The 27,126-nt window shown below is 44.0% G+C and overlaps 1 protein-coding gene across 1 annotated transcript in view; it reads right to left on the reverse strand.

Annotated features, from left to right (window-relative positions):
- Positions 1 to 4,644: 4,644 nt before the first annotated feature.
- p4hb (prolyl 4-hydroxylase, beta polypeptide) overlaps positions 4,645 to 27,126 on the reverse strand; it is a 33,284-nt gene continuing 10,802 nt past the window's right edge. Inside the window, exons 3-11 of the mRNA XM_070857851.1 lie at positions 25,300 to 25,433; positions 23,524 to 23,661; positions 14,396 to 14,500; positions 13,701 to 13,826; positions 11,807 to 12,007; positions 8,889 to 9,009; positions 8,363 to 8,544; positions 7,159 to 7,245; positions 4,645 to 5,452 (exon numbers count right to left, since the gene is read on the reverse strand). Of these exons, the coding sequence (XP_070713952.1) occupies positions 5,372 to 5,452; positions 7,159 to 7,245; positions 8,363 to 8,544; positions 8,889 to 9,009; positions 11,807 to 12,007; positions 13,701 to 13,826; positions 14,396 to 14,500; positions 23,524 to 23,661; positions 25,300 to 25,433 (1,175 nt within the window). The 3' untranslated portion in view covers positions 4,645 to 5,371. The remainder of the gene's footprint in view (positions 5,453 to 7,158; positions 7,246 to 8,362; positions 8,545 to 8,888; positions 9,010 to 11,806; positions 12,008 to 13,700; positions 13,827 to 14,395; positions 14,501 to 23,523; positions 23,662 to 25,299; positions 25,434 to 27,126) is intronic.

The following is a 27,126-nucleotide window of genomic DNA, read 5'->3' on the forward strand; positions in this document are numbered from 1 at the left end:
CTCGTTCAATATTGTGTATTTACCAAAAACAATGTCACTACTCCATTTCTTTCCTGCATTCTGAAAGGGCCACACCTGAAACACGAATACAAAAGCAAAATACTGCAGATGCTGGAATCTGAAATAAAAAGAGAGAATGTTGGAAATCTCAGCGGGTCAGGCAGCAACTGTCGGGAGAGAAACAGAGTTAACGTTTCGGGTCGATGACCCTTCCTCAGAAACTCTTCTGAGGAAGGGTCAGCGACCTGAAACATTAACTCTTTTTCTCTCCACAGATGCCGCCTGACCTGCTGAGATTTCCAGCATTTTCTGTTTTTATTACACCTGAAACATTATCTTGTCTCCACAGAAGCTGCCTGACCTGTTGTGGGTAGCCAGCATTTGCCTTATCTTTTCAACAGCGCTCGTCTCCAGCTCCAGCCCATTCCTCGTAGACACCCGCTGAATGTGAAGCCACATTTCAGGTTCCTTTACAATCACTAATATCTCTGCAATATTCAATGTCCCTCTGACCACTGCTCTCCCGGCTTCATGTAATCCCTCCCTGTACTGGACATCACCCTATGGATTCACTCAACCTTTCAAATTCAGCACCAGGACATGATCTACATCCCAGCTCCTCTGCACATCAGTGTACCTTCATCCAAGTTCTGAGGAGTCTTCACATCTGAAACATTAACCTATTTATCTATCCCATCTGTGGTTGACCTATTCCAAAAAATTCTGCTTTCTAATAATGGGACCTTGAATCTAATTTTTTTTCCTGAAGCTGTTCCTGTTGAGGAACCAATCTGCCTGTTTAAAACTAGTCAACTTATCTGCTGTTTATGGGATCTTGCTATGCATACATTGCTTTTGCTTGGATGAAAACTGAATATCCACAACTTGTATTTAGATAGTCCCTTTAGAGGGCCAAAGGGATAAATGACGGTACAGATACAAAATCACTAAATGCAGCGATGCAGGTTACTAAGGCCATAAAATAAGCAAAGCACTGGGGGCTCATTTCTCAAGGGATAGAATTGAAAAGTGAGAAGTGATGTTAAACTTGTTTAGAACCTTGGTTAGACCACACTTGGAAGTACGGAGTACAGTGAACAGTTCTGATCGCCACATTATAAAACGCACATATGGAGGTGTAAATATTTTTTACTGGAATGATACCAGAAGTGAGGTTATAACTGAGGAACAATTGAACAAGCTGGGGCTCTTTTCTCTAGAAAAGACTGAGGGGTGACTAGAGAGGTCTTTATTACAAAAGGGTTTAATAAGGTAGATGTAGAGATGTTCCCACTTGCACAGACCAGAACTAGGGCCATAAATATGAGTCACTAATAAATCTGATAGGAAATTCAAGAGAAACTTCTTTACGCAGAGAATATGGAACTCATTACCACAAGGACTAGTTGAGACAAAGATATATTTGAGAAGCTAGAACACGAGAATATCCTTTGTTAGATGATCGATACACGAGAGAAAGGAATAGTTGTTGCTGGGGTTAGGTGAAGGGAGGAAGTCTTGTGTGGAGCATAGACCTGTTGGGCTGAATGGCCTGAGTTTGTGCTGTAAATACTACAAAACACTGGGAGTTTGCCTTTTTAGTCACACATGCAGGGTTACATTTCATTTATTTCTGCCCTTCAACTGCAGAGTACATGTGATTTGAAGTGCATGTGATTACATTACAATGAGGTGTAGCTTTACATCACTATTACAGGGAACTGCAGAGGTGGTATTACCAGGAATATGCGGTGTTGTACAGAGTTATACAGACCAGGATGTAATCCGATGTGGTTCCCAGGCCAGGATAACAAATTGGATTTTACAATTAAGATCAGGCATATCAATGTTTTTTTTTTAAAACACTGAACATTTTAGATTCTGTGGTGTCATTTACATAAACATTTGTGAAAACAGTTTTAAAAATTCATTGATTGGGCAATTTAGCACAAGTGATGGAATTAGTGACAAAACCATTTGTTTTATAAACACTACCATCTTTGAGGAAAATAGATTCACACGTCAATTTCTAAAATGTACAATTTTCTTGGAAACTGCAGGTTGAATTTTGAATGCACGGCCTGAAAGGGCTGTGGAAGCAGATTCAATAGTAACTTTCAAAATTGAATTGGATAAATACATGGAAGGGGAAAATTTTGCAGGGCTATGGGAAAGGGGCAGGGGAGTGGGACTAATTGGATAGATCTTTCAAAAAGCCGACAGGCACAACGGGCCGAATGGCCTCCTCCTGCGCTGCATCATTCCATGAATTAGCCTGTGTAGGAAGAGGCACAATGAGTAACCAGTCTCCACTCGAGGGTGGTCCAAATGTTGCTGCTGAAAACGACGTGGGTAGATCAGGCAAGGGCATGCTTGGTGATGCCCCTCCCAAATGGTAAAATATCCTGCCAACACTCACTGTACAGGTTTACAGCTGAGTGACAATCACTTGGGGCAAGAGAGGAGAGCTAGACTACCCTGGGAACCAAAGCCCAGCAAGAAATGCATCAGACCCCTGGCAACTCAACTAGAACCTAATATGGTGGATTAAAAAAATATATAATCATTTTGATTTCTGTAGAGCATAGGGTAAGACCTATGCACTTAACATGGAAAGCAGGTCAATTACTCAAGGCAAGCTGCTCACTAGAAACCGCAGGTATACAAAGAATGGTGTCTTGAAAGTGCTGGATGGGAAATTGTTGGCGAGGAGAGCTACCTGCCCCATCAGGTCCAACATGCAATCCAGTAACGATACACTTCACTCACTGATTGGCTGTTTTCAGGGATGGGATGAAATTAATTTCCTGTTATTTTAATCTGACAGACAAGAAATTGCTACTCATTTCCTGGCCTTCCCCTTTCCTCAAAGACCACAGACTTGGCGCACAGTACTTAGATGCTGGATGTATACCAAAATCACACACTGCACGTCCCACACATAACATTGACAGAGTGATGACTGAACAAGTCTCAGCGTGAGCAGCACAGACAGAAGCATCGAATCACCACCCCATGGACTGGCCAATACCGGATGACTTCAAAAGCCTTCTGGGAATGTGGAAGACAAGTGCATGTATGCGTTTCGGACCTGTAATAACTCTCCTCCCACCCCCAAAACTGAATTCTTCACATGACCTAGCACCAGTAAGTTTGCCATGATTCATTAAAGCATTCCAGCTGAGCCCAATTTCATCCACACCCACAATGCACAGGCACTTTCCAGCAAGAGTCACTGGACAAGCGTGGACCCTGGCTGACCCAGAGTGTCAGCTGTGGCTCAGTGGTTAGCACTCGCCTCAGTCAGAAAGTTACAGGTTCAAGTCCCACTCAGGAGACTGAGTATTAAAAAAAATAATCTAGGCTGACACTCCAGTGCAATGCTGAGGGAGGGCTGCACTGTCAGAGGTGCCGCCTTTCGGATGAGATGTTAAACCGAGGCTCCGATCTACTCTCCCCAATGTAAAAGATCCCATGGCACTATTTCGAAGAAGAGCAGGAAAGTTATCCCTGGTGCCCTGGCCAATTATTTATCCCTCAACCAACATAATGACCGGATAGGTTTTTAAATCACATTGCTGTTTGTAGGAGCTTGCTGTGTGCAAATTGGCTGCCGCATTTCCTGCATTACAAGTGATTACAGTTCAGAAAGTACTTCATTGGCTGTAAAGCACTTTGGGACATCCAGTGGTCATGAAAGGGATTATATAAATGCAAATCTTTTTCTTTACCTTGCTAATAGTACTGAGACAATAGTACTTTTTACCCTTACTGCATCCCGAGCACCCATAGATTTTATTCCAGCTTAAGCTCAGAGGGAACTGCCAAGAAAGACTCTACACCCTCGATATGCCTCCACAACAGAAATCTGGAACCAAGAATCTTCCCCATCAGCACCACAGTACTGTGGACGCTGCTCATTAAAGGTACCGGTGTAGACCTGTGCATTCTTTCCACTTACCTCCAGATAACCCTCATATAACATTAGATAGTGTTCTAATGGGCAGGTCCAGCAGCAACCCAATCCACTGACTCCTGCTGCAAAGCATATGTACAGACAAGACTGGGCTCAGCTACGTTGCCCGCTCCTCTCCATGAACTAGAGCAAAGCAGCTGCAAGAATTTGTCCCTCCAAAAAGGAAAACTGGTGGTGGGGAGTGTGGGGCGCAGTTAAAAGCTGGGATCAGCTGCAATAATGACAGGGCAACAGGACAAAACTGCTTAGTTTTTAGGTAGACTGTACTTCAACTGCTACCAGAATTTCAGACTCCAGTGACCAGAGCCTACCTACTGCAGTCTGGATTACAATGATAAAATAACAGTTAGAATTGTGAAGATCACCTCCAGGTCACAGATGTATAAATGTCTTACAACCCAGGCACTGATTGTTAAGAGCTCAGAGAGGTGCAAGTCCAAATGTGCAATGACTGAGCAGAGCCACAACTTGCTGGGGGTTGCACCATAGGAACAGGAGGAGGCCATTCAGTCCCTTGAGAGATTGTTCAGTCATTCAATTAGATCATGGCTGATCTGCATCTCAACTCCATCCGCCCGCCTTGGGTTTCACAGCGCCCCGCCCCCTCAATACCCTAGCCCAAGTCCACGAACCAGCTCGACAGAACGCAAACAGAAGTCACAGAATGGAAAAGTTTAATTTTTCTTTAATTTCATCCTGGCCACCAAATCTTTGCCTCTGTTTAAACAGGTTGGAATGCTTGAAGAATTGCACAGTTCACTTCCAAAGCTTCCTCTCCCCACCCGTCATCTGTTGCATGGTATCCCCACTCCTCCCCTGACCCACCCACCCACCCCTTTAACCAAAAAAAAACAAACAAAATCTATCTTGGGTCCAGATTTTTAAAAAAAAAAATCAGGAAAGAGTTTACTTTGAAACAGGAGAAGAATCCCTGAGCTACAAAACTAGAAGCCTCTTCCTTTTAACAATACTGCTTCTGAAGGATTCCAATGGCCTATATTTTTTTTTTCTTCCCCTAGCAGTGGCCCCTAGTTCATGCACTCATCTCCATCTAGGCACTGGGACACACGAAGTGCCAGGCAACCTTCCATCACCAGGCAAATACATAATGTTAATACAAACAAGTTTAAAAATCCTGTACAAAAGTACATTACATGAATCAGTAACAACAGAAAAAAAAGTTCCCAAGTGTAGATATCAGTTTGTGGCTGGAACAATTAAGGATGATAATCCCTAATAAATTAACAAATTGATGGCAACTGCACAATGTGCACTGACAAATGGTTGGATAATCCCTGGTTTATCAACTCAGACTTGATGTTAAATATTTCACCTTTACTGCATTTGTGAATTGTACAAAAAACTGTAGTGTTTTTTGGCTGTAATTTTTTTTTTTTACAATTCGTCTTTAAAATGGTCAACTTCTTCATCTTCTGGCTCCAACTCTTCCTCATCCTCGTCAAGATCCTCAAGGCCCTGTGCAAACAGACAGAAGCAGGTGTAAGCACAGCACAGCACCAACTTCTGGACCACGAGCTGTTTACAGCATTGCACTAGCCCCCCTCCCTCCATTTCCAGGAACAGTCCCACGCCTGCCAATGCACACAATGTATTACCAGCCTTGTATTAGTGGTGTTCTAGAATGGGAAATGCATCTGGGGACATCACATGCTTAAAATAGGACAGGACCAATGGCTTAACTGCACTCTCCAAGAGCCAAAACTCACAGTCAACTTCACTGGCCACTTACACAGGGTGATCAATCCATTATATCTATGCACCTCTGGTAAACCTCCACTTTCTTCATGCGAACCCTCCCACCAACAGCTCAATGGGTAAAGGCACCGCCCATGTGAAACTGAGTCACACAAGACCAGAAGGTCCAACTCAAGCTGACCTCTGCCCGGGGAACAACTGCGATACTGGAACTGACCACAGCATGCCAAGAGACACGGTGGGAAGGGGAGGAAAGAAAGCTGAAGGCTACTCACTCCCGACTGTTACCCCATCAATCCATACTGGAACATTTTACACACGCAGCATCAGCGAGGATAGCAACTGGGTTCAGACGGCAAACCTCTCCCCACAACCCATGAAGATTGGCTACTTGTAGGACATACCAGAGGGATGCCAGCAGGAAGTGATGGAATCACGCTCCAGAACAATGGGAAGAAAAACAAAGCTAGGGTCCGTGCTCCTGCCAGACATCAATAGTTTCACTAGACAGCTAATACCCTTTTTCCTTTACCATCAAGACAGTCACACATTCAGAATGCATCAGTAGAGGTACCAGAAGGCAGCTGGCACCTATCAAACTCCAGCACAAATGAGCACTTGAGAAATTCAATTCCTCTTCCAGAGATTTTCACCCTGAAAGTTTTAATCGTTTAACAGATGTGGTCTGGTGAAGCCAGCAGGGATTCACAAGCAGCAAACTTGACCCGCATGGACAATGTATAGCTGGCCAAGGACACGTGCAAGTATTTAAAATTAAAACTCAATGTACTAAACTGGGAAAGCAACAGGCATTTACCGCAAGCTGCCCTTTACCAACTCGATTAGACCAGACTGCTACAAAAAGATCTTTTAACTATTCTGGGAAGATAAAAATGTCTAAGCACTAAGGAATGAAGATGGCAAGAACTGTCCAATCTCTTATGAGGCCAAAAATATACTGTGTACTTTTAAAATAGTCTGGTTAAGTATATTTAAATGACCATTTCTTCTCACTTTAAACCCCCCCACCCACCCCCCAGTGGCTCTGAATATTCAAAACATCGTCAGTACACAATATTCAAACAGGATCGACTGTGAAGTTCAGAGAAATGAAACATGTGACAATATAGCTTTATGGTAAACAGTGGGTTTTACGTGCTGCCCAATGCAATCAAACCTCGAGATGTACACTCACTAATACTTCTATCTCTGGCACTTGTGACACATACTCCAGACTACATGATCTGGTAGGCAGGGTCACGTTCCAGCCTCAAGTTCCCACTGAAGTTCATTATGTTCGGCACCAGAGTTGGCCAGAAGATTCCTGGATATCACACACCACCCCCCCTCCCCCCCCCGCCCCGCCCACCTTTCAGCTTGAATCAAAGCCTCATAAGCTGCCAGTGCGACTAGCCAGACTGATCCGTGGTCTTTGCCAGTCCTGTATATTCCTACGCTGTACTCACCTCATCAACAGCACCTCCATCTTTTCCTCCACTCTCTATGAATTTGACGAAAGATTCAAGTGTCCTTTCACCATTGAAATCTACAATCTGCAAATATAAAAGAGAAACAACTTAAGTAAAAGACTTCCACGGAGAAATGGTAAACATGTTTAAATATTCAGATTACGGTTAACACACTTCATGGACAGCCCAAACTCCTGTCCGAGAGACAAGAATCTGAGAACCTTATAGGAACAGGAGTAGGCCATTCAGCCCCTCGAGCTTGCTTTCTCCCGTTCAATATCATGGCTGATCTTTTACCTCAACTCCACCTTCCCGCACTATCCCCATATCCCTTGATTCCTCCAGAATCCAAAGATCAATCAATCTCTGCCTTGAATATACTCAACGACTGAGCCTTCTGGGGTAGAGAATGCCAAAGATTCACAAACCCCCTGAAGAAATTCCTCATCTCAGCCCTAATGGGCAACCCCTTATCCCAAGACTGTGCCCCCTAGTTCTAGACTCCCCAGCCAGGGGAAACATCCTCCCAGCATCTACTGTGTCAAGCCTCTCGCCTCTCATTCTTCTAAACTCTAGAAAATATAGGCCTAGTCTGCAATCTCATTAGGACAATCCCACCCTCACCATCCCAGGAACCAGTCTAGTTCATTAAGGTTTCTGTTAAAAGAAATCACCCTGCTGCAAAACACTTCTGCATCTCCAGAGAATCAGCAATGCCCCATTTCAAGATTGCCTTGGTCAAGATTTCAATTCTGGATCAACACCCAATGCAATATTGAAGAGGCAACAGCACCAGTAACCTTCCTCCCCCTCGAACTAATCTCAGCCCAAGTCACAAATGTACCACTCTTAAATATTGGCACAGGAGATAGACATGATTTGCAGCAATGTGCCAGGCTGGACAGATATACAGCACAGGTTTAAAGTAAATATTCACTTCTGCACAGATGTTTTGTTTTTGAATTATAAAATACTCAAAAGGAGCAAATGGGGCTACTTCATTCCAGGAAAGTCAGTTGCATCCAGATTGAACTAGATACTATTTATGGGCTGACGCTAGCAATGCTGGTTTAAATAGGAGCGTGTAAAAACTGCCAAGAATTTAAACTAGCTCATCTCGACTATACAAGAGCCAGTGCCCTTTAATGTGTCCTAAAGTAGAACCAGGCAGATGGAAGTGATCTCATGGCTCACGACTCACCGTTCGCTCAGAGCTGGCAGGGAAGAACTTCAGGGTCGGGAAACTGTGAATCTTCACGGACTCAATTTCATTGGCAGTGGAATCCATCTTTCCAATAATTATATTCTCATTATCCTTGTACTTTTCGCCCAGAGATTCCCAGATAGGAGCCAGCTGTTTGCAGTGACCGCACCATGGAGCATCTATGTACAGCAAAAAGAATGTTTTATACAGGTAAGTGAGCTCAAATTTTAAACAGGAACAGTACAAACATAGTTAACCGTATTAAAGCTTCTGCTCATACATGCCCCCAGCTCAGAGCTCTAATTGGACCACATGTCACTGATCTCAATTTTAAACCCGGCACAGCTTTTTTTTTTTTTACAAGGGCCATAAGATACGCTGTACTGGTGGTCTACATTCAATGATCGAGCCAATTGCGGAATCGCAGACCTTTCAAGAGGCACGTTGGGCACAATGAAAGGATCAAAGATTAACCAGAAGAGAAGTGCAGTACATTAATGCTCAGGCAAGCACTCATACTTACAGAATTCAACAAAAACATCCTTTGTTTCATCAAAGGCAACATCCTCAAAGTTTTTGCCAACTAGGACTTTGACAGTTGTTTTGTCCCAGTCTTCAGGAATGTCTTGGCTCATGAGGTGAGGCTAAAAGTAGTTAACAAAAATAAAACTTTGTAAGCTATTAGCTTCAGAATGTATACCATAACTTTGTGAAGTTTTAACATTTATTCCACAATATTCATTAGTCACATTTAGATTGAACAAACTTCAGTAGCAATCTCCATCAACATGACGCACACTAACGAAAGGTGCATTTAGCAGTATTTACTGTGCCTGTGATGCAATGGATGGTTCCCAGAGGACACAGCTACCACATTACGCAACTTTTTCCTTCCTGTAGCCTTACACCTCAAATTATTTTGCGTGGGGTTTTATATTCAGGATATGATAAGGAAAACTGCACTGATGGAGGAATTTGCTTTTAACCTCAAGGTTGAATGACCTAGACAACCACAGACAGATGATCAAGTTTCTCAAGTATGTTATTCTGGAATTTAATATTGCATTTTACAATCTTATCTATTCCACCTCAACTCAGATTTACATCATCTTGATTCACCATTACTCACTGATGCTGCTACCTTTGTTCCACTCAATTCCTCCATTAACCCACGCTCGACCGCAATTCACAGCCCTCCTAATGTGAATCCTCTTCCAGTCTGCGTTCCGATTTGCTCCAGGTTCACTGGCTCATCTCATTAACTGTTCTCAGCTTCATTATCTGTTTTCACATTTCAACCTGGTGCTGTCTGTTCTACAATGGTTCCACTTGCACATTTCATCCTCGAAGGGGCCTGCCCCACATCATAACTGACCCTGCAGGCTCGGGAGGGCAAGGGTTTTCTGCTCAATTGCTAAATGATGGTTGCTGGAATATGGAGCTCAGTGACACTCCACAGAAGATGTCGCACTAACAGGGTAGCTGGAGTCTGCCAGTGCTCCAGAACCAGGTATTGCACCATGAGAAATTAGGAAAAAAAATGATTTCTGGTATCAGGAGGAACACGATACAACAACAGCTCATCTGCTGCTGAAGCCCTCATCCATGCCTTTTTTACCTCTAGACTAGACTACTCCCAATGCTCTTCTGGCAAGCCTCACATTCTACCCTCTGTAAACTTGAGATCATCCAAAACTCTACTGCCCTTGTCCTAACTCGCATCAAATCCCACTCACCCATCACCAGTGCTCGCTGACCTACATTGGCTCCCCTTTAAGCAATGCTTTGATTTAAAAATTCTCATCCTCAATTTCAAACCCATCAATGGCCTCACCCCTCCCTATCCAATCTCCTCCAGCTCTACAACACTCCGGATATCTACACTCCTCTAATTCTGTCCGAGCATCTAATTTTAAATCACTCCACCATTGGCGACCGTGCCTTCAGCTACAAAGGCCCCAAGCTCTGGAATTCACTCAACACCTCTTTCCTCCTGTAAGATGCTACTTAACACTGACCTCCTTGACTAAGCCTTTGGTAATCTGCCCCGATATTAGAACATAAAAAATAGGAACAGGAGTAGGCCATACGGCCCCTCGAGCCTGCTCCGCCATTCAATATCATAGCTGAGTCCATGATCAGCCCCACTTTCCCGCCTGCTCCCCATAACTCCTTATCCCCTTATCGTTTGAATAAATTTAAGACAAAGACAGTTTCTTAATGTCCCAGCTTCCACATCTGAAGCAATGAATTCCACAGATTTACAACCCTCAGAAGAAATTTCCCCTCGTCTGTTTTAAATGGGCGGCACTTTATTCCAAGATCGTGCCCTCTAGTTCTAGTCTCCCCCCTCAGTGGAAACATCCTCTCTGCATCCACCTTGTCAAGCCCCCTCATAATCTTAAACGTTTCAATAAGATCATCTCTCATTCTTCTGAATTCCAATGAGCAGAGGCCCAACCTACTCAACCTTTCCTCATAAGCCAACCCCCTTATCCCCAGAATCAACCCAGTGAACCTTCGCTGAACTGCCTCCAAAGCAAGTATATCCTTTCATAAATATGGAAACCAAAACTGCACGCAGTATCCCAGGTGTGGCTTCACCAATACCTTGTATAACTGTAGCAAGACTTCCCTGCTTTTATACTCCATCCCCTTTGCAATAAAGGCCAAGATACCATTGGCCTTTCTGATCACTTGCTGTACCTGCATACTATCCTTGTGTGTTTCATGCACAAGTATCCCCAGGTCCCGCTGTACTACGGCACTTTGCAATCTTTCTCCATTTAAATAATAACTTGCTCTTTGATTTTTTTTCTGTCTAAGTGCATGACTTCATACTTTCCAACATTATACTCCATCTGCCAAATTTTTGCCCACTCACTTAGCCCGTCTATGTCCTTTTGCAGATTGAGAGAGTCCTCCTCACACATTGCTTTTCCTCCCAGCTTTGTATCGTCAGCAAACTTGGCTACGTTACCCTTCTTCCAAGTAGTTCATTTGGATTGTAAACAGTTGGGGTCCCAGCACTGATCGCATGGCCCGGTGTCAAATTTTGTTTGATAACGCTCGTGAAGCACCTTGGGATGTTTTACTACATTAAAGATGCTATATAAATGCAAGTTGGGGCTTTGGCATTTAACCAATTTGCACATAATTTACAGCAGACAGGCCATTCAGTGTAACGGGTCTATGCTGGTGTTTATGCTCCATAGGAGCCTCCCCTCACTACATCATCTAACCCCCATCAGCATATCCTGTGATTCCGTTAAGTGCTCATCCAGCTCCCCCTTAAATGCATCTATGCTAGTCACCTCAACTACTCCACACGGTTGCGAGTTTTGCATTCTTTATCAAGTTTATTGCTTTTTAGGACAAATAATTCATGTAGCAGACTTCCCCGGGTAGTCAGCATTTGGGGATTGGGGGAAGACTTCTCACCTTTAACTTCCCTTCCAAGAACTGGTTGCAGAAATCTCTGACATTCTCTACAGTGATGTCCTCGGCCTCTGGCTTGTATTTGGTCATCTCCTCTTCGAGGGTGATGAGGCGAATGGCTGGGCATTCCTCTTTCTTCAAGCCAAAAAACTCCAGAACTCTTTGGTTGTCATCAACTTCGCTGTCGATGTAGATGAACAGGACCTGCCGGGAGAGTTTTAAAGGGGAAAATTACTTGAGAGATTCAGTTTGGTAGAAAGAACAGCTCCAAACAATGAAAAATATTAGCATTTTTAAACTCAAGCCTGGAGTTAAAAGTCAAGAGACACTCAGTCGTTTCCCCAAACCCAGGAATATGGAGGGCAGTTCATATCAAAGTCGCCGATTTCAGTGGGGGTTAGCACTTGGGCAACAGAACGGACCTCAGCATCCCTCGGTTAGGGCAAAGGAGGAAATGAAAAGCACTAGAGCCCCTCACCCCTGATCACTATCCAGTGACCTCTGCTGTAAAGCACATGCATGTAGGTAGAGTAGCAGTTATGTTTCAGGACTAGTAAGCCAGAGGCCTGGACTAATGATCCGGAGACACGAGGTCAAATCCCACCATGGGGAATTTAAATTCAATTAATTAAATAGATCTGAAATAAAAAGCCAGCACCAGTAATCGTGACCATAAAACTACCAGATTGTTGTAAAAACCCATCTCGTTCACTAATGCTCTTTAGGGAAGGAAACCTGCCGTCCTTACCCAGTCTGGCCTATATGTGACTTCAGACCCACAGCGATGTGGTTGACTCTCTGAAATGGCCACTCAGTTGTACCAAGCCGCTACAAAAACAATGGACTGCAGCGGTTCAAGGCGGCTCACTGCCACTTTCTCCAGGGCAATAAATGCTGGCCTTGCCAGCGACGCCCACATCCCATGAACAAATAAAAATGACGAGGACAGGATTGGGCTGAATAGTCTTACTCCACTAGACTCATGGGGGAAGGTGGCATGTCCTTTGGCTAAGTTTTAGTGGGCTATCAGCACCTGTGTAACTGCTTAGAAACGTCATTCAGTCCTTCAAACCAGTTGCACCGTTCAATTAGATCTGTCCCTCAACTCCCATTTATCAGACGTTCCTATGTATCACTCAATACCCTTACGCAATAAATAAAAACAATCTATCTTAGCTGTGAAAATTTCCACTGACCCAGCATCCAGAGTCTTTTGAGGGAGATCAGTCTGGATTTCCACTACAGCGTGTAAAACAAAACAGGTGATCGCCAATTTCCCTCCTAATTGGCCAGGCTCTAATTGTAAGGTTGTGCCCTTTGTTCTGGATAACCCCACCAGAGGAAAGATGCTCTATCTACCCGATTGAATCCCTTTAATCATTTTAAATACCTCAATTCGATCATCTAAACACGAGGGAATACAAATCAGGTTTAGGCAACCCATCCTCATAACTTAACCCTTGAATCCCTGGTATGATTCGGGTGAATCGGCACCATAGGCCCTCCTGAGGTGGTGCCCAAAATTGAACACAGTACCCAGGATGGGGGCTGACCAAGTGTCACTTGCTCATTTTTGTAATCCAACCAATGAGAGCTCGCAGCCAACATTCCTTTAGCCTTTTTGATTACTTTTGCGCCCGTACACTCCTCTCGACATCAAGACAATTGTCTTTCTGGGAGCCAGAGCGGATGACCTCACACTTCACCTTCAGATGAAGTGAGAAAAGAAAAGAACTATGGAGACTAATCAGACTGGACTACATATTCGAGATGTAGAGTCAGTCATGTTCAGCTTTTCTATTTTTGATCATGGAGTTTTGGTATTTAAGCTGCAGTTAAAAAGCCACTCCCATCTCCCGAGAGCGACACAAAGGTTGCTGGCACTGTGCCCACTTACATTTCCCTTGAAGCTTTCCGCTGCTTTCTTGAAGTTGGTCAAGTTGTCCTGGAAGGTCGGTGAGCTCTTGGGGATGAACAGTAGCATGTGGGTCTTGATATCACCGCCAAAGATCTTTGGAGCAGTCTGGAAGAGCAGAAGAACCGTCATCCCAGAACCAACTCTGACCCGGTTTATGACTTTGTGTTGCAACATAGATTTCACTGGAGCAGGCACCCAACCAAAATTACACTTTGTTTTAGCTCCAAACGTACATTATTCAACCTAGTCTAATGTGAGCTATTTTCCTGTATCCACTGACATCCTCAAAGGACTAGCTGTTAAGACAAGCAAATCTGTGCACTAGTGTACAAATACATATAATCTGCTTAAAGCAGGAGCTGTTATGCGCAATGTTACTGGGCTGTCAACAAGGGAGCGTGTCAATGCTTTCAGACTTACGCACACGTTTAGTTTTATGCTAATACTCAGTACCCGAGTCTCCTTGCCATGGGGCTATGGAATTTTATCCTATAGAAGTCTCATTCAAAGCACTATGGACCTGGTGAAAGATTATTTCCCCTTTCCCCCCACCCCCAACACATACACAAAACTTAACAGACCTTTAAGTTCCATTCCTAATATTGAAGTTGGGTTCGAGGAAATGGAGTGCTGGGGAGTCCCTAGTTCTAGAAAGTATTCAACGGTTTACCTACCTGCTCGGTGAACTCAATAACCAGAGGCAGCTGGTTGCCCTTGATAAATTCGACTAGACTTTCCTTCGTATATTCTCCATCATAGACGTTACGACCCTCGTCGAACTGAAAGAGAAGTGATACAATTAGTCAATCAAAACAAACATTCCAACAAGTACATCCATCTAAACACCTGGCATCATATAGGGAGAGAGCAACAGCAGTCACATTCTTCATACAACGCCTGTCGATACCATATCTACACGTGCCTTCGAATAACAGTGTAAAACCCAGGCGCACCATGCATCAATTGGATATTACAGGCTATCCAATACACCCCAAAGTCCCAGTACTGCGATGGCTTGATGTAACTAATCTGGTGGTGATTACTTTGCCTGCCAAATTCAAATTCCTGTTGTGTGGAAAGTCAAATTAGTTTCAGTTTTAAGTGTTCAACCTCTAGAATTTCCCCCCAGACTGCACACTGGAGACTATCCTCACATCTTTCCATCATCTGTCCTATTCCTTAAACCCACCCACTTACACTGCTGCCACATTGAGATTTGGCCACAAGCCGCCATTTGGGATACAAATTGCTTCACAGCCACCACCGATCATACTTCAACTGCTCAAAGGACACAAACATTACTTTTTCATGGTTGTCTACAACGATGTGAAATGTTGTGTCACTGTTCAGGAATATACTAACTCAGGAACATGAAACACTGCTCTGCAATAGTGGTCATCAGATACAAGCCACTCTACCTCTTCATGAATGCCTCCAAAATCAAAATGAGGAAATGACTTTTATAGAAAGATTCACAAACAATTTTACACACTTTCTTGTGGGCAAGATCAGAACTAGGAGCTGTAAATATAAGATAGCAATTAGTAAACCCAATAGGGAATTCAGGAGAATGGCTAGAATGTGGAATTTGTTACCACAGGGAGTGGTTGAGACAGAAAGCATAGATGCATTTAAGGGGAAGTTAGATTAGCACGAGGAAGAAAGGATTAGAAGGAGATGCTGATGGGGATAGATGAAGGGTGGGAGGAGGCTTGTGTGGAGCATAAACTCCAACATGCACCTGTTGGGCCCAATGGCCTGTTTCTGTATGGTTAATACTTTGTAATTAAACAACTGCTTTCTGTACAATGACATTTGCAGCCGCTGACAATTATTTAAGTTGCTGGACTTATCGGGGCAGGATCCCAGCCATTTTTGGGGAGGGAGAGGAGGAACAGAAGAGAACACAACCTGCCCCCAACTCGTTCCAATCAGAAGGAACAGGCACGGTCCGAGCTAACTTTTACTCCCCCACCACTGCAAGATTAGCTCACATCCTCTGGCTTTCCAACAGGCCAAACTCCATTTACAGAATATACAAACCAACATCCAAGCAACCCACGGTGCTGTGTGTAGGCACACAGTACCTTCGGCTACAGCAACTTCATGAAATCCGTGGTTAAAGTAGAACCTATATCCACAAGTAGACCAACCACTACAATGATCATTTTCAGCTGTAGGGACTTCTGCAGAGCACATGTGTAACTAGCATTGCTTCAAATACCATTTACAGACTCTTTCCCATGTCCGTACACTACACCATGAGAGAAACTACAATTCTCAACATATCCTAACACCCAACACAAGTAGCATACTGCCTCTATATTACAACCCCAAATAGTATCCCCATTAAAAACAATCAAACAGCAACAATCTACATATAGTCTTCAACCAGACAACGGTTCCCAATTTAGAAGGGAGATTATGCACATCAACACATCCCCACAGTGCACTAAGTCACGATAAAGGCACAAATCCATCAGAGGGTGTGAAATTACACACCTGCCATCAGATTTAGCACCAGAGAGCACTTGAGGGCACATTTTCATTTAAGCTCTAAAAATAAAGGCTTATGACACCACCTCTTTACACGTACGTTAACTAGCATGTTTAAAGAAAAACTCCAGTCACTTTGCAGTTTCTCCAGCAATGCCTTAAGGGCAACGATCCAAGCCTCTCAGAACTCTGGATTGAAGATCTGCAGGTAACACTTGAGCATTGGTGCCCAGACTCAGTAAAGTGCCATCCCTGCTGATTCACACATCACCCCAGCACTTTCCTGCACCTTGCATCAAGTGGGTCAGGCAAAGAGAAAAAAAAAAGAGTTCTCAATAAAGTCTCCCAATCCTCTCCACCCCTTTAACCCAACACGCCATGGTCTGCAATTGCTTGAAGACAACAGAAACGAGCCTCAAATTGCAATTGTTCACACAACGCCACCCTGCAGCTGGATTATATTCATACTCTGTCTCTTCACCCAAACAAAAGTCAGCTTGCCAAGCAACAATTTTAACCCCAATTACCTTTCGCACACCAGACTGGTTCTTTCCCTTTCCACCTTCCCCCATGTAGAATTCGGAATGAAATTCTTAACATGAATGCCTATCCACACATTATGCAAAGTACTTCCTATTTAGTAAAATTTCAACTAAAACATTAAAATTCTCTTGCTCGCCGACAGTAACGGGACTCAATCCAAGTAAAATGGTTAAAACTGGCAACAGGAAAATGCGTGTCTGGTTTCATTTCCCTTTTAAATTATGGCTTGATGTGTCCCGTTAGAACAGACCATCCCTTCTGACTCATTGCAACCTGTTTGAAGCCCATATTCTAAATTTGTACACCTAGGGAGATAAACCAATGACAAGTGGACCAAATCAGTTCAAAGCCAGGGGATCAGGACCTTATGTCACAGCTCTTCATTCCTCCCTCCGCATTAAACTTAAAACCCTAACTGAAGTGATCACTCAAGAATTGAAAATCCTGCCAAAACCTAATGGCCAAGTGCACGACTCGTCATAGCAGGGAGACAAAATCCCAGGAGAGTCCCAGGCCAAGCAGAGCAGGGAGGGAGGGAGGGAGGGAGGGAGGGAATAGGCCCAGACTGGGATCCAGCACCCCTCCTGTGAAGTACTGTTGTGGATTTTGGACAAGGACAGAACCAAGCTCAGCTGTGATGCACACCACAGGCAAATAACCTGCTGACGCTCACCATTAAAAGCATTTACCTGAACTGCCTCTTGGGCAAGGTGTTGAATGGTATTAAATGAAGTAATTGCATTTATGTCAAACAGTTGGCAGCCCATCCACCACTAACACACTGTGGCTGCTCTGTGCATCATCTCCAAGATGCACGCCAAGGCTTCTTCAACAGCACCTCCCAAACCCGCGACCTCTACCACCCAGAAGGGCACGGGCAGCACGCACACGGAAACATCACCACCTCCAAGTCACACACCATCCCGACTTGGAAATATATCACTGTTCCTTCATCGTGGCTGGGTCAAAATCCTGGAAGTCCCTCCCTAACAGTACTGTGGGAGTACCTTCAACCACACGGGACTACAGCGGTTCAAGACAGTGGCTCACCACCACCTTCGAGGGCAATTAGGGATGGGCAATAAAAATTCCAAGCATATCAGCTGCAGCAGAAATGAGGACTATTTCAACTCTGGTTACTGGAAACACCTCCAATACTGGAAGCAGCAGCCCAGTAAGAAGCCAGCCCTCAAACAGCAACAAGCTCAAATGCAGAGATGTCAACGTGCCAAATATAACCAGCCTTCAATATTCAAAATTACAAATATTTGAATATAAAATGACACATTCCTGGGGCTCTGCTCAACAAAACAGGGCTGAGCTTCATTTACTTGAAGCTCAAGTACAGTAACTTAAATTCTTTATTCTTTTAAAATATCCCCAACAGCCCACTGCAAATAGTGGTTCAGTAGTCCACATCTCTTGTGGAACTTGGCTCCCTCCACAGGCCAGTTGCATTTACCAACCCCAGTACATGTCAGAGACAGCACCATATTTCTACACAGAGGCTCTTTCACATTTCACTGCAACCGACGTCAGTGAATAATTTAAGGGGCAATGAAATGAGAGACGAGGCCGCCGTGAGCCATTCATACACATGACACGACCACTTCATTTTCTGGAGTCACTTCCTTAAACTAGAATATGAATGCTTACAAAGAAACTGCTAGCCAAGGTCAGATATCACCCACGGTAATGTTAAGAAAAGCATGCAAGTGCTATCACTAGTATTTTGGTTCCGGTAAAGGGGGAGAGTGGGCAGGCAGGAGGAGAAAAAGAGCAAAAACAAAAACAATCAAGAAAACACAAACCACCACACAATACTCTAATTGCATAAATGTTAGCATTTACATAGAAACATAGAAAATAGGTGCAGGCGATACAGCCCTTCAAGCCTGTACCACCATTCAATATGATCATGGCTGATCATGCAACTTCAGTACCACATTCCTGCTTTCTCTCTATCTTCAGTACCACATTCCTGCTTTCTCTCTATACCTCTTGATCCCTTTAGCTGTAAGGGCCACATCTAACTCCCTTTTGAATATATCTAATGAAGTGGCCTCAACAACTCTCTGCGGTAGAGAATTCCACAGGTTGACAATTCTCTGAGTGAAGAAGTTTCTCTTCACCTCTGTCTTAAAATGGTTTACCCCTCATCCTTAGACTGTGACCCTTGGTTCTGGACTTCCCCAACATCAGAACCATTCTTCCTGCATCTAACCTGTCCAATCCCATCAGGATTTTATGTTTCAATGAGATCCTCTCATTCTTCTAAATTCCAGTGAATTTAAGCCTAGTAGATCCAGTCTTTCATGTCAGTTCTGCCATCCCGGGAATCAGTCTGGTGAACCTTCGCTGCACTCCCTCAATGGCAAGAATGTTTTTCCTCAGATTAGGAGACCAAAACTGCACACAATACTCAAGGTGTGGTCTCATCAAGGCCCTGTACAACTGCAGTAAGACCTCCCTGCTCCTATACTCAAATCCTGTCGCTATGAAGGCCAGCAGGCCATTTGCTTTCTTTACTGCCTGCTGTACCTGCATGCCTACCTTCAATGACTGATGTACCATGACACCCAGGTCTCGTTGCACCTCTCCTTTTTACTAATCTGTCACCATTCAGATAATAATCTGCCTTCTGTTTTTGCCACCAAAGTGGATAACCTCACATTTATCCACATTATACTGCATCTGCCATGCATATGCCCATTCACCTAACCTGTCCAAGTCCCCCTGCAGTTTCCTAGCATCCTCCTCGCAGCTCGCACTGCCACCCAGCTTAGTGTCAACTGCAAACTTGGAGATATTACATTCAATTCCTTCATCTAAATCATTAATGTATATTGTAAATAGCTGGGGTTTCAGCACTGAGCCCTGTGGCACCCCACTAGTCACTGCCTGCCATTCTGAAAAGGACCCGTTTATTCCCACTCTTTGCTTTCTGGCTGCCAACCAAATATGTAATGGTAGATTATCATTTCAAACTGCTGTCACCAGTAGATCAGCCTTTAATCCAAATAACATAAGAATTAGCAGACGTAGGCCATACAGCCCCTCGAGCCCGCTCCGCCATTCAATTAGATCATGGCTGATCTTCGACCTCAACTCCTCTTTCCAGCCCGATCTCCATATCCCTCGATTCCCCTAGACTCCAAAAATCTCTCACTCCACACATAACCCAAGTTTGGAAGGACAAAAGACGAATCCCACTGTTCAATTTTCCCATCACACAAAGCACTGCATACCCCAATCCCCCAGCCCCTTCCGCACAGTGATTATTTTAAATCGACAACTCGGTTTAATGTCTCAATTGTCAGAGAGGGCTCGACTGGATAGGTGGCCGAGAGGTGGTTTCCCCATGGCTGGAGAGTCTAGAACTAGGAGGCATAGCCTCAGGATAAGGGGTCGGCCATTTAGGACTGAGATGAGGAGCAATTTCTTCACTCAGAGGGTTGTGAATCTTTGGAATTTTCTACCCCAATGTGCTGTGGATGCCGAATTGTTGAGTATATTCAAGGCTCAGATCGATAGAATTTGAGATTCCAAAAGGAATGGAGGGATATGGGGATCGGACAGGAAAGTGCAGTAGAGTCGGAGGTCAGCCATGGTTTTATTGAATGGCGGAGCAGGCTCGAGGGACCGTATGGCGTACTCCTGCTCCTAACTCTTACATGTCATGTCACCGTTGGACCAATGAAAGGAAGGTATTTCCCTATTCGTCTTGATCAAAACGTTTCCTAATCTTAACCTCAAAATCTCCTCTTGACCTGCTCTGCTCTAATGGAAATAGCCCCAACATCAGACATCGCTACTCAATAGATGCGCATCCCTGGCACCATCCTCGTGAATCTCGAAGGCTTCAATTCCTTTCTATAATGGATGCCCAAAACTGCGGGAGGAAGAGGAGAGAACTGGAGTTCTAACATTTAAACCATTCCAATCATATCCATGATCAATTGCTGTACACACCTACAATAAAAAACCTTGCACACCTACACTGCAGTGATTTCCAAATGGACTTTTAAACAACGCTTGAAGCCATTGTAGACAGTACTGAACTGCCTTCCCTTCAACATTCAAATACTGCCACCTGCTGCTAACACAAGTTCCAGCTCCTAGGCCCCACAACTCTTTTGGGAGGAAAAACTAAACATTAAATTGTGCCCCCCGATCTGGGGGACACACCAAACATTTTCAAGGCCCTTTTTTGTGTGTTTTTTTTGTGGGTTTTTTTGGGCACTAAAATCAAATTTTTTTTTCCCCCAAGTGCCCCCTATAAAAGGGGAGGGGGGACACTAAAAACACCGGCAATTAAAACAAATTAAACTTTAAAACATAAAATCAAATTAAAATTTGGTTGCCGGGGGTGATGATGCACTCCAGTCCCTCCGGCGCTCACCTCTCGCGGAAGGCCGCAAGCGTACCGGTGGACACCGCGTGCTCCATCTCCAGGGACACCCTGGCCCGGATGTACCTAGGCCCCACAACTCTTTTGAGAGACAACATAAACATTAGATCGAGTGCCCCCCGATCTGGGGGACACTCCAGACACTTATAACTGCCCTCTTTTTTTGTGTGTTTTTTTTCCTTTTTGTGATTTTTTTTTGGGGGCATTAAAATCATATAATTTACAAGTGCCCTCTATAAAAGGGGAGGGGGACACTAAAACCGGCAATTAAAACAAATTAAACTGTAAAATAAATAAAATCAAATTAAAATTTGGTTGCTGGGGGTTATAATACTCTCCAGTCCCTCCGGTGCCCACCTCTCGCGGAAGGCCGCGAGCGTACCGGTGGACACCGCGTGCTCCATCTCCAAGGACACCCTGGCGCGGAAGAGAGGCAGGCAGTCAGGCTGAATGACCCCCTCGACCGCCCGCTGCCTGGACCGGCTGATGGCACCCTTGGCCGTGCCCAGGAGCAGTTACCTAGGCCCCACATCCAACCTACAAAAACAAACAGCTGCACATTAAATACCTGGCAATAATGGCTTGCCTGGGTGGGGTTAACAGGACTGTTATGGGTAATTAACTTGGTTTTTAAGAAACAATCTAGTTTCGCATTTAATTTTACAAATTCAGCCAAACGTGTTAACTCACTTTCAAAGAAGACGGTGTAAGCGGACCGGAGATATTCATGAACTGCAAGTGGTTCAGGACCATAGCGGTTAGTGATCAGGTCATTAGAGGTGAATGTGTTACACCAAACCAAAATTGATACCTGGGGTTCTTCCAGTAATCTAGGGTGGGGCAGTCAATTATTTACCCATAAATTAGTCATTGAAGTCATGGACCTGAATTCAAAATTTAGTGCGGTCACTAGATTTAATTAGTTTGTTGGCAACAAAATACATTGGGAAGGGGCAGGTAATGTGCACTTCCAGTATGGTTTTATGAACGCATCACCTCAAACTGCTTCCATCCCTTCCAGTGAAAGACAGTCACTAGCATTTGAAAATACAGGATCGGGAGAGAGACCATTCAGCCTCTCAAGCCTGTTCTGCCATTCATTTAGATGATGGCTGAACTGCATCTTAGCTTTATTTACCCACCATTGCTCCATATCCATTAATAGCCTTGCCTAACAAAACTTCACCAATCTCAGTTTTGACATTTTCAATTGGTCTAGCTTCAACAGCTTTTTGGGGGAAGAGTTTTCCACTCTAAGAAGTGGTGCTTCTTGACATCACCCCTGAACGGCCTAGCTCTAATTTCAAAGTTCTGCCCCCCATGTCCTGGACTCTCCCACCAGAAAAAAAAATACTTCACCTGGTGCTGCAGATAACCAAGTTTAAAATTGCACGGCTTAAAGTGCAGTCACCTGCAGGGTTATGGACTTAGAGCTGGTAAGTGGAATTAGACTGGATAACTTCTTGTTGGCTGGCACAGATACGATCGTAAGTACTGCAGGGAATCGAATACAGCCAGGGTGATCTCCTGGACTAGTTTCGATCGCCTGGATGGGCTGGAGAGGAATTTTACCATATTTTTTTCCCCCCAATTGGCCTGGGTTTTTAAAATCTTTTTTGCCCCTCCCAGGAGATCAAATAGCTCCGGTTGGGGTGGTGTGTAGAATGTTTCGGTGCAAAGGGTGTCACATTTGTATGAGGCGGACTGGTTTGGGCTGGGTGCTCTTTACCTTTCCGCCATTGTTCATAGGTTTATATGTAACCTCAGGGCTGCTGACCAAGGGCCGTGCGGCTTTGTCGACCAGCAGGAACACGATGGGCCGAAATGGCCTCCTTCTACGCTGTAAATTTCTGTTTCTATGGCACTTCAATCTTTAAATTGGACATAGAAATTCCCATTATAAGCTACATGGATCAGAGAAGAAACGGCAGCCATACTGCAGCAAAATATCACATGCCCAACATGTTTCCTTAAATTGTTGGGGGGTATGGTGCCCCTTTAAACAGGCTGCGCGGCCCATTCAAATTTCCACATGTGCGGTTTTTCCATTCAAAAGCCGGTGAGCCAGTTGCCCGGGAGCTCCAGACAGCCGAGTGCTGCCCGCAGTTACCTGGAATCTTTGGCAATATTGCAACTTTTCCATCGGCTTTGCATAGACTGGAGCTTGCAATGTTTATTACCAAACTAGTATCAATTGGCAGTAATAAGTGCCAAGGGTCGACAACTAATGAGCATTTGGTTCCACAATACTCAGAGCCCAAAGCTGGCGACAATCAAACCCCAGTCTAGAACGTCAACAAACTTTTACTCTGCAGCTACAAACTAGACCAATTCGATCAATTGCCATTTTACCTTCTTAAAAAGGATAACTCCATCCTTCGTCACATCATACTTGGTAAAGATGTCTGCATCTGAAGTGATTCCAAATGGCACCTCGTCAATGGCCTCTGCAGCCTGCAGGAATATGTTGGCATCACTCCCCTCCACATCCTGAAAACAGAAAAGGCTTTATTCATACACATTTTCAATCCCCTCAAAAACATTTGCAAGAGCTGCAAATTTTAGTTTGTTGCAATGAGAATGAATGATGGGGTTTGCTCATGTCCTTTCAGTAGTAATCCTGTTAGGTACATACACCCGACAATTTAGCTTCAAGGGGTTCAAATACAAATCAGATTCCTCCATTCCAGACTGCAAAAACTACCAAGTGCTGCACAGATGCACTATGAGATATAAAGTCAAGGGATTTCACAAACTATTTTAAACAGATTACACACTTGGTCATCGGGTGGGGAAATAGTTTTTTTTTTGGAAATAAAGCAAATATCACAAGATTCAGAACAAGTTCCCTCCAACGGCACATCGAGCCACACTTCAACTCCTTAATATGACTGTTCTTGTATTGACTCATGTGGGAATCTGAATCTCTGGAGGTCCTGTTTCTTAATCCTTCACCTAACTCCAGAATTTATTTTTGTGCGACCCAAATCCTATTCGTCATCACTGGTTCACAAGTGAACCGAGATGTGCCAGTTGTTCCAAGAGCTTTCACACACACTCCAACTGCCCATTCTTGCTGCATTTATATTGCAGCACTGCCATTGGCTGCCCCGACTTTGGTACAGTTACTGCCTCCAGCAGCATGCAGTACTCCCTCAAGGGATTAACCCACTGCAATTTTTGTGGCCATCGGCCCGAGTCCTCGGCCTACCCAGAGGCAGCAGCAGTCTGCTTTCACACTGCCAACTGCAGGCCATGCCTCATTTTCCAACTCTGCACCGAAACTAAATTACCCACGTTAACCAAATGCAATATTTCCCATTTGCTTGCGCAAGAAGGACTTTCAGACCACTTTGTACTTCATTCCACCTGGAAGCCACTTTTAAGTAATATTTTTTGATTTTTTGGGGGTAAAGTTGTAAAACCCAGTGCTATAGTTAGAGGCAATTCTCAGTTGCAGTTTTTTGCAAATGAATGATTCTTTAATTAAATGTTTATTAAAAAACAATGAATCCCCAAGTGGCTTAATAATCACTTACTCTATTAACTCCATACCCTACTGGGCTTTAAATGACAAAGGACACGATCATTAGGGCAAAATAAAAACATCTTGCTCACAATCAGGTAAAGCCATAGACAATTAAAATTACACAAATGATTGGCCATATACTAGTCGTAACTTGTAAATAACAGCGTGTCCGACATTCATGTTCATGTAATTGTACGCAGCAGTTACAATGCACATCAGTGCTGCACTGACAGTTCAACCCATTTTCCCCAGAAGCGATTCTTCATTCAATTCCTAAACATGGCAAGGAATGGACAATTCTGCCAGTTTCTGTGCACTAAACACATCATTTGTAGTCCTTGTCCAGTAAGCATGACTCAAATCATATGGTCCATTACATACATTGAACACTGCCTTTTCACCACTCGCGCTACACAAACTGCCAATAAAATCTCAGCTCTCTTCCCTCGCTTGGGGGGGGGAAGGGGAGGGGGGGGGGAAGGGATGGGGGGGGGGCAGAAAAGAGGGGGAGGGCCATGTCAGTCCACCCTCGCCGCCGGGGGGGGGGCATCAGTCTACCCATGTTGCACACCAACAAATGTTTAAGCAATAATCAGTACCTTGAAAAACCCAATGACAACCACTTCGGATGACTCCACTAGTTTCTCAGCAGCGTCTGCTTCAGTGATGGTGTCTGCTGCGGGTCCCGTGCGTTTCTTCAACCAGTTCACAATATCTTCATGCTGTCTTCCAGCTGCCAAAGGATCGACAAAGCATTTCTTTAATAAAAGTACTTTGCTCAAGTGAAGCTAGTTCAGAAGGGATGCTACTCATCATGTAATCAAGTGACCAGACCCTATACTGTGTGCTCTTCACGTGATTCACAGACCAAAAAGATCTCTTGGGAAGAGGAGAAACCTTGGCCAGAGATCCTGGCCAAGTGATCCAAACTGCCGAGGTTCACGTGATTAGACACCAGCAGGAATGGGATCGACTGATGCTGATGCCGCCCGCCCCCCAACATCAAAGCCATTTACTGCCAAGGTTTATACCCGAATAATACTGGTTAAGGCATCAAATGGAAGCATACAAAAGCAAAACACTGTAGATGCTGGAGTCTGAAATAAAAATCAGGAAATGCTGGAAATACTCAAGCTGGTCAGGCAGCATCTGTGGAGGGAGAAAGTTAACATTTTAGGTCGATGAGGTTTCTGTGTTCTGACAAAGGGTCATCGACCTGAAACGTTAACTCAGTTTCTCACTCCACAGATGCTGCCTGACCTGCTGAGTATTTCAAGCATTTTCTATTTTTAGCCCATGGAACCATCCCCTCAACAAAAGGAGTTAATTCCTTCGGAGGAGATGTGGCAAGAAAGTTTCATGCTGGGGCAGTACACGAGCTTCAATTAGTCTCCAAGCCACACAGTGGACAGTGCTTGGTACAGGCAGGTCAAACACAGTTCCCACACTTCCAACAATCAAAAAGGAAACATTTCCTGCACGATATATGGATATATCTTACCTACTGCAAAGGTCTTTCAGCACAGCACTGCACTGCTTCAGTCAGATCTGTTTTATGACTGAATTGCTGATTAAGTGATCACAGCCTCAATGTAGAGTACAGTTAAATGCATAGATATAGGCTTTTACCCCAAAAAAACTTTCAACTTAAAACACAGACCACCAGATTCCTTTGCTCGGAGGACAGATGTAATTTTTTTTTTAACGTTAAAAAGCTTTTATGAATACAACAATCATGAAAGTCAAATTCGGAAGTGATACTAACTACTTTGCGTCAAGTTTCATAAGGTATGAAAATGAGACATCAATTTCACAGAGAGAGAGAGAGAAAGTCTACAGGAAATCCCACCGCAAGACGACTATTTCCCCACCCAGGTTTAATCCTCTCTCATGTCTTAGTCAAAGTGAAACGAAGCTGGTTTATAATGCACTAAAATAAGATACAATTCAGCTTCTAAAACCCAAACATCTCAAGTGAAGGTGTAGGTTGCAAATTCATCAAAATGCCCATACGATCAGACTGAAGAAATACATGACAAAACAGTGAGGTGTTCAAAAAAATGAACTATTTTGAAATATATAGGCAAACAAAGCAAGCTTGCACCAAGATGGAATATAAATCAGAACACAGAACTTTTACTTGGAACTTAAAGCAAACTACTTTTATTGACTCAATGCTGTGGGAGCTTTCATTATTTTAAAAAAAATCTTGTTTTATGGACAGCACTGGCAAGGCCAGCATTTATTGCCCATCCCTCGCTGCCCTCGACAAGGTGGTGGTGAGCCACCTCCAACCGTTGCAGACCATGTGGCAAAGGTCAGTGTTAGATAAGGCATTCCAGGACTTTTACCATGTGACGATGCACATCCACATGGACAAGACAGATTGGACCCAAGTCCAATGTCTCGTTTGACATACAGGACAA

This window comes from Pristiophorus japonicus, chromosome 16 (genome assembly GCF_044704955.1).
Source record: "Pristiophorus japonicus isolate sPriJap1 chromosome 16, sPriJap1.hap1, whole genome shotgun sequence".
NCBI lineage: Eukaryota > Metazoa > Chordata > Chondrichthyes > Pristiophoridae > Pristiophorus > Pristiophorus japonicus.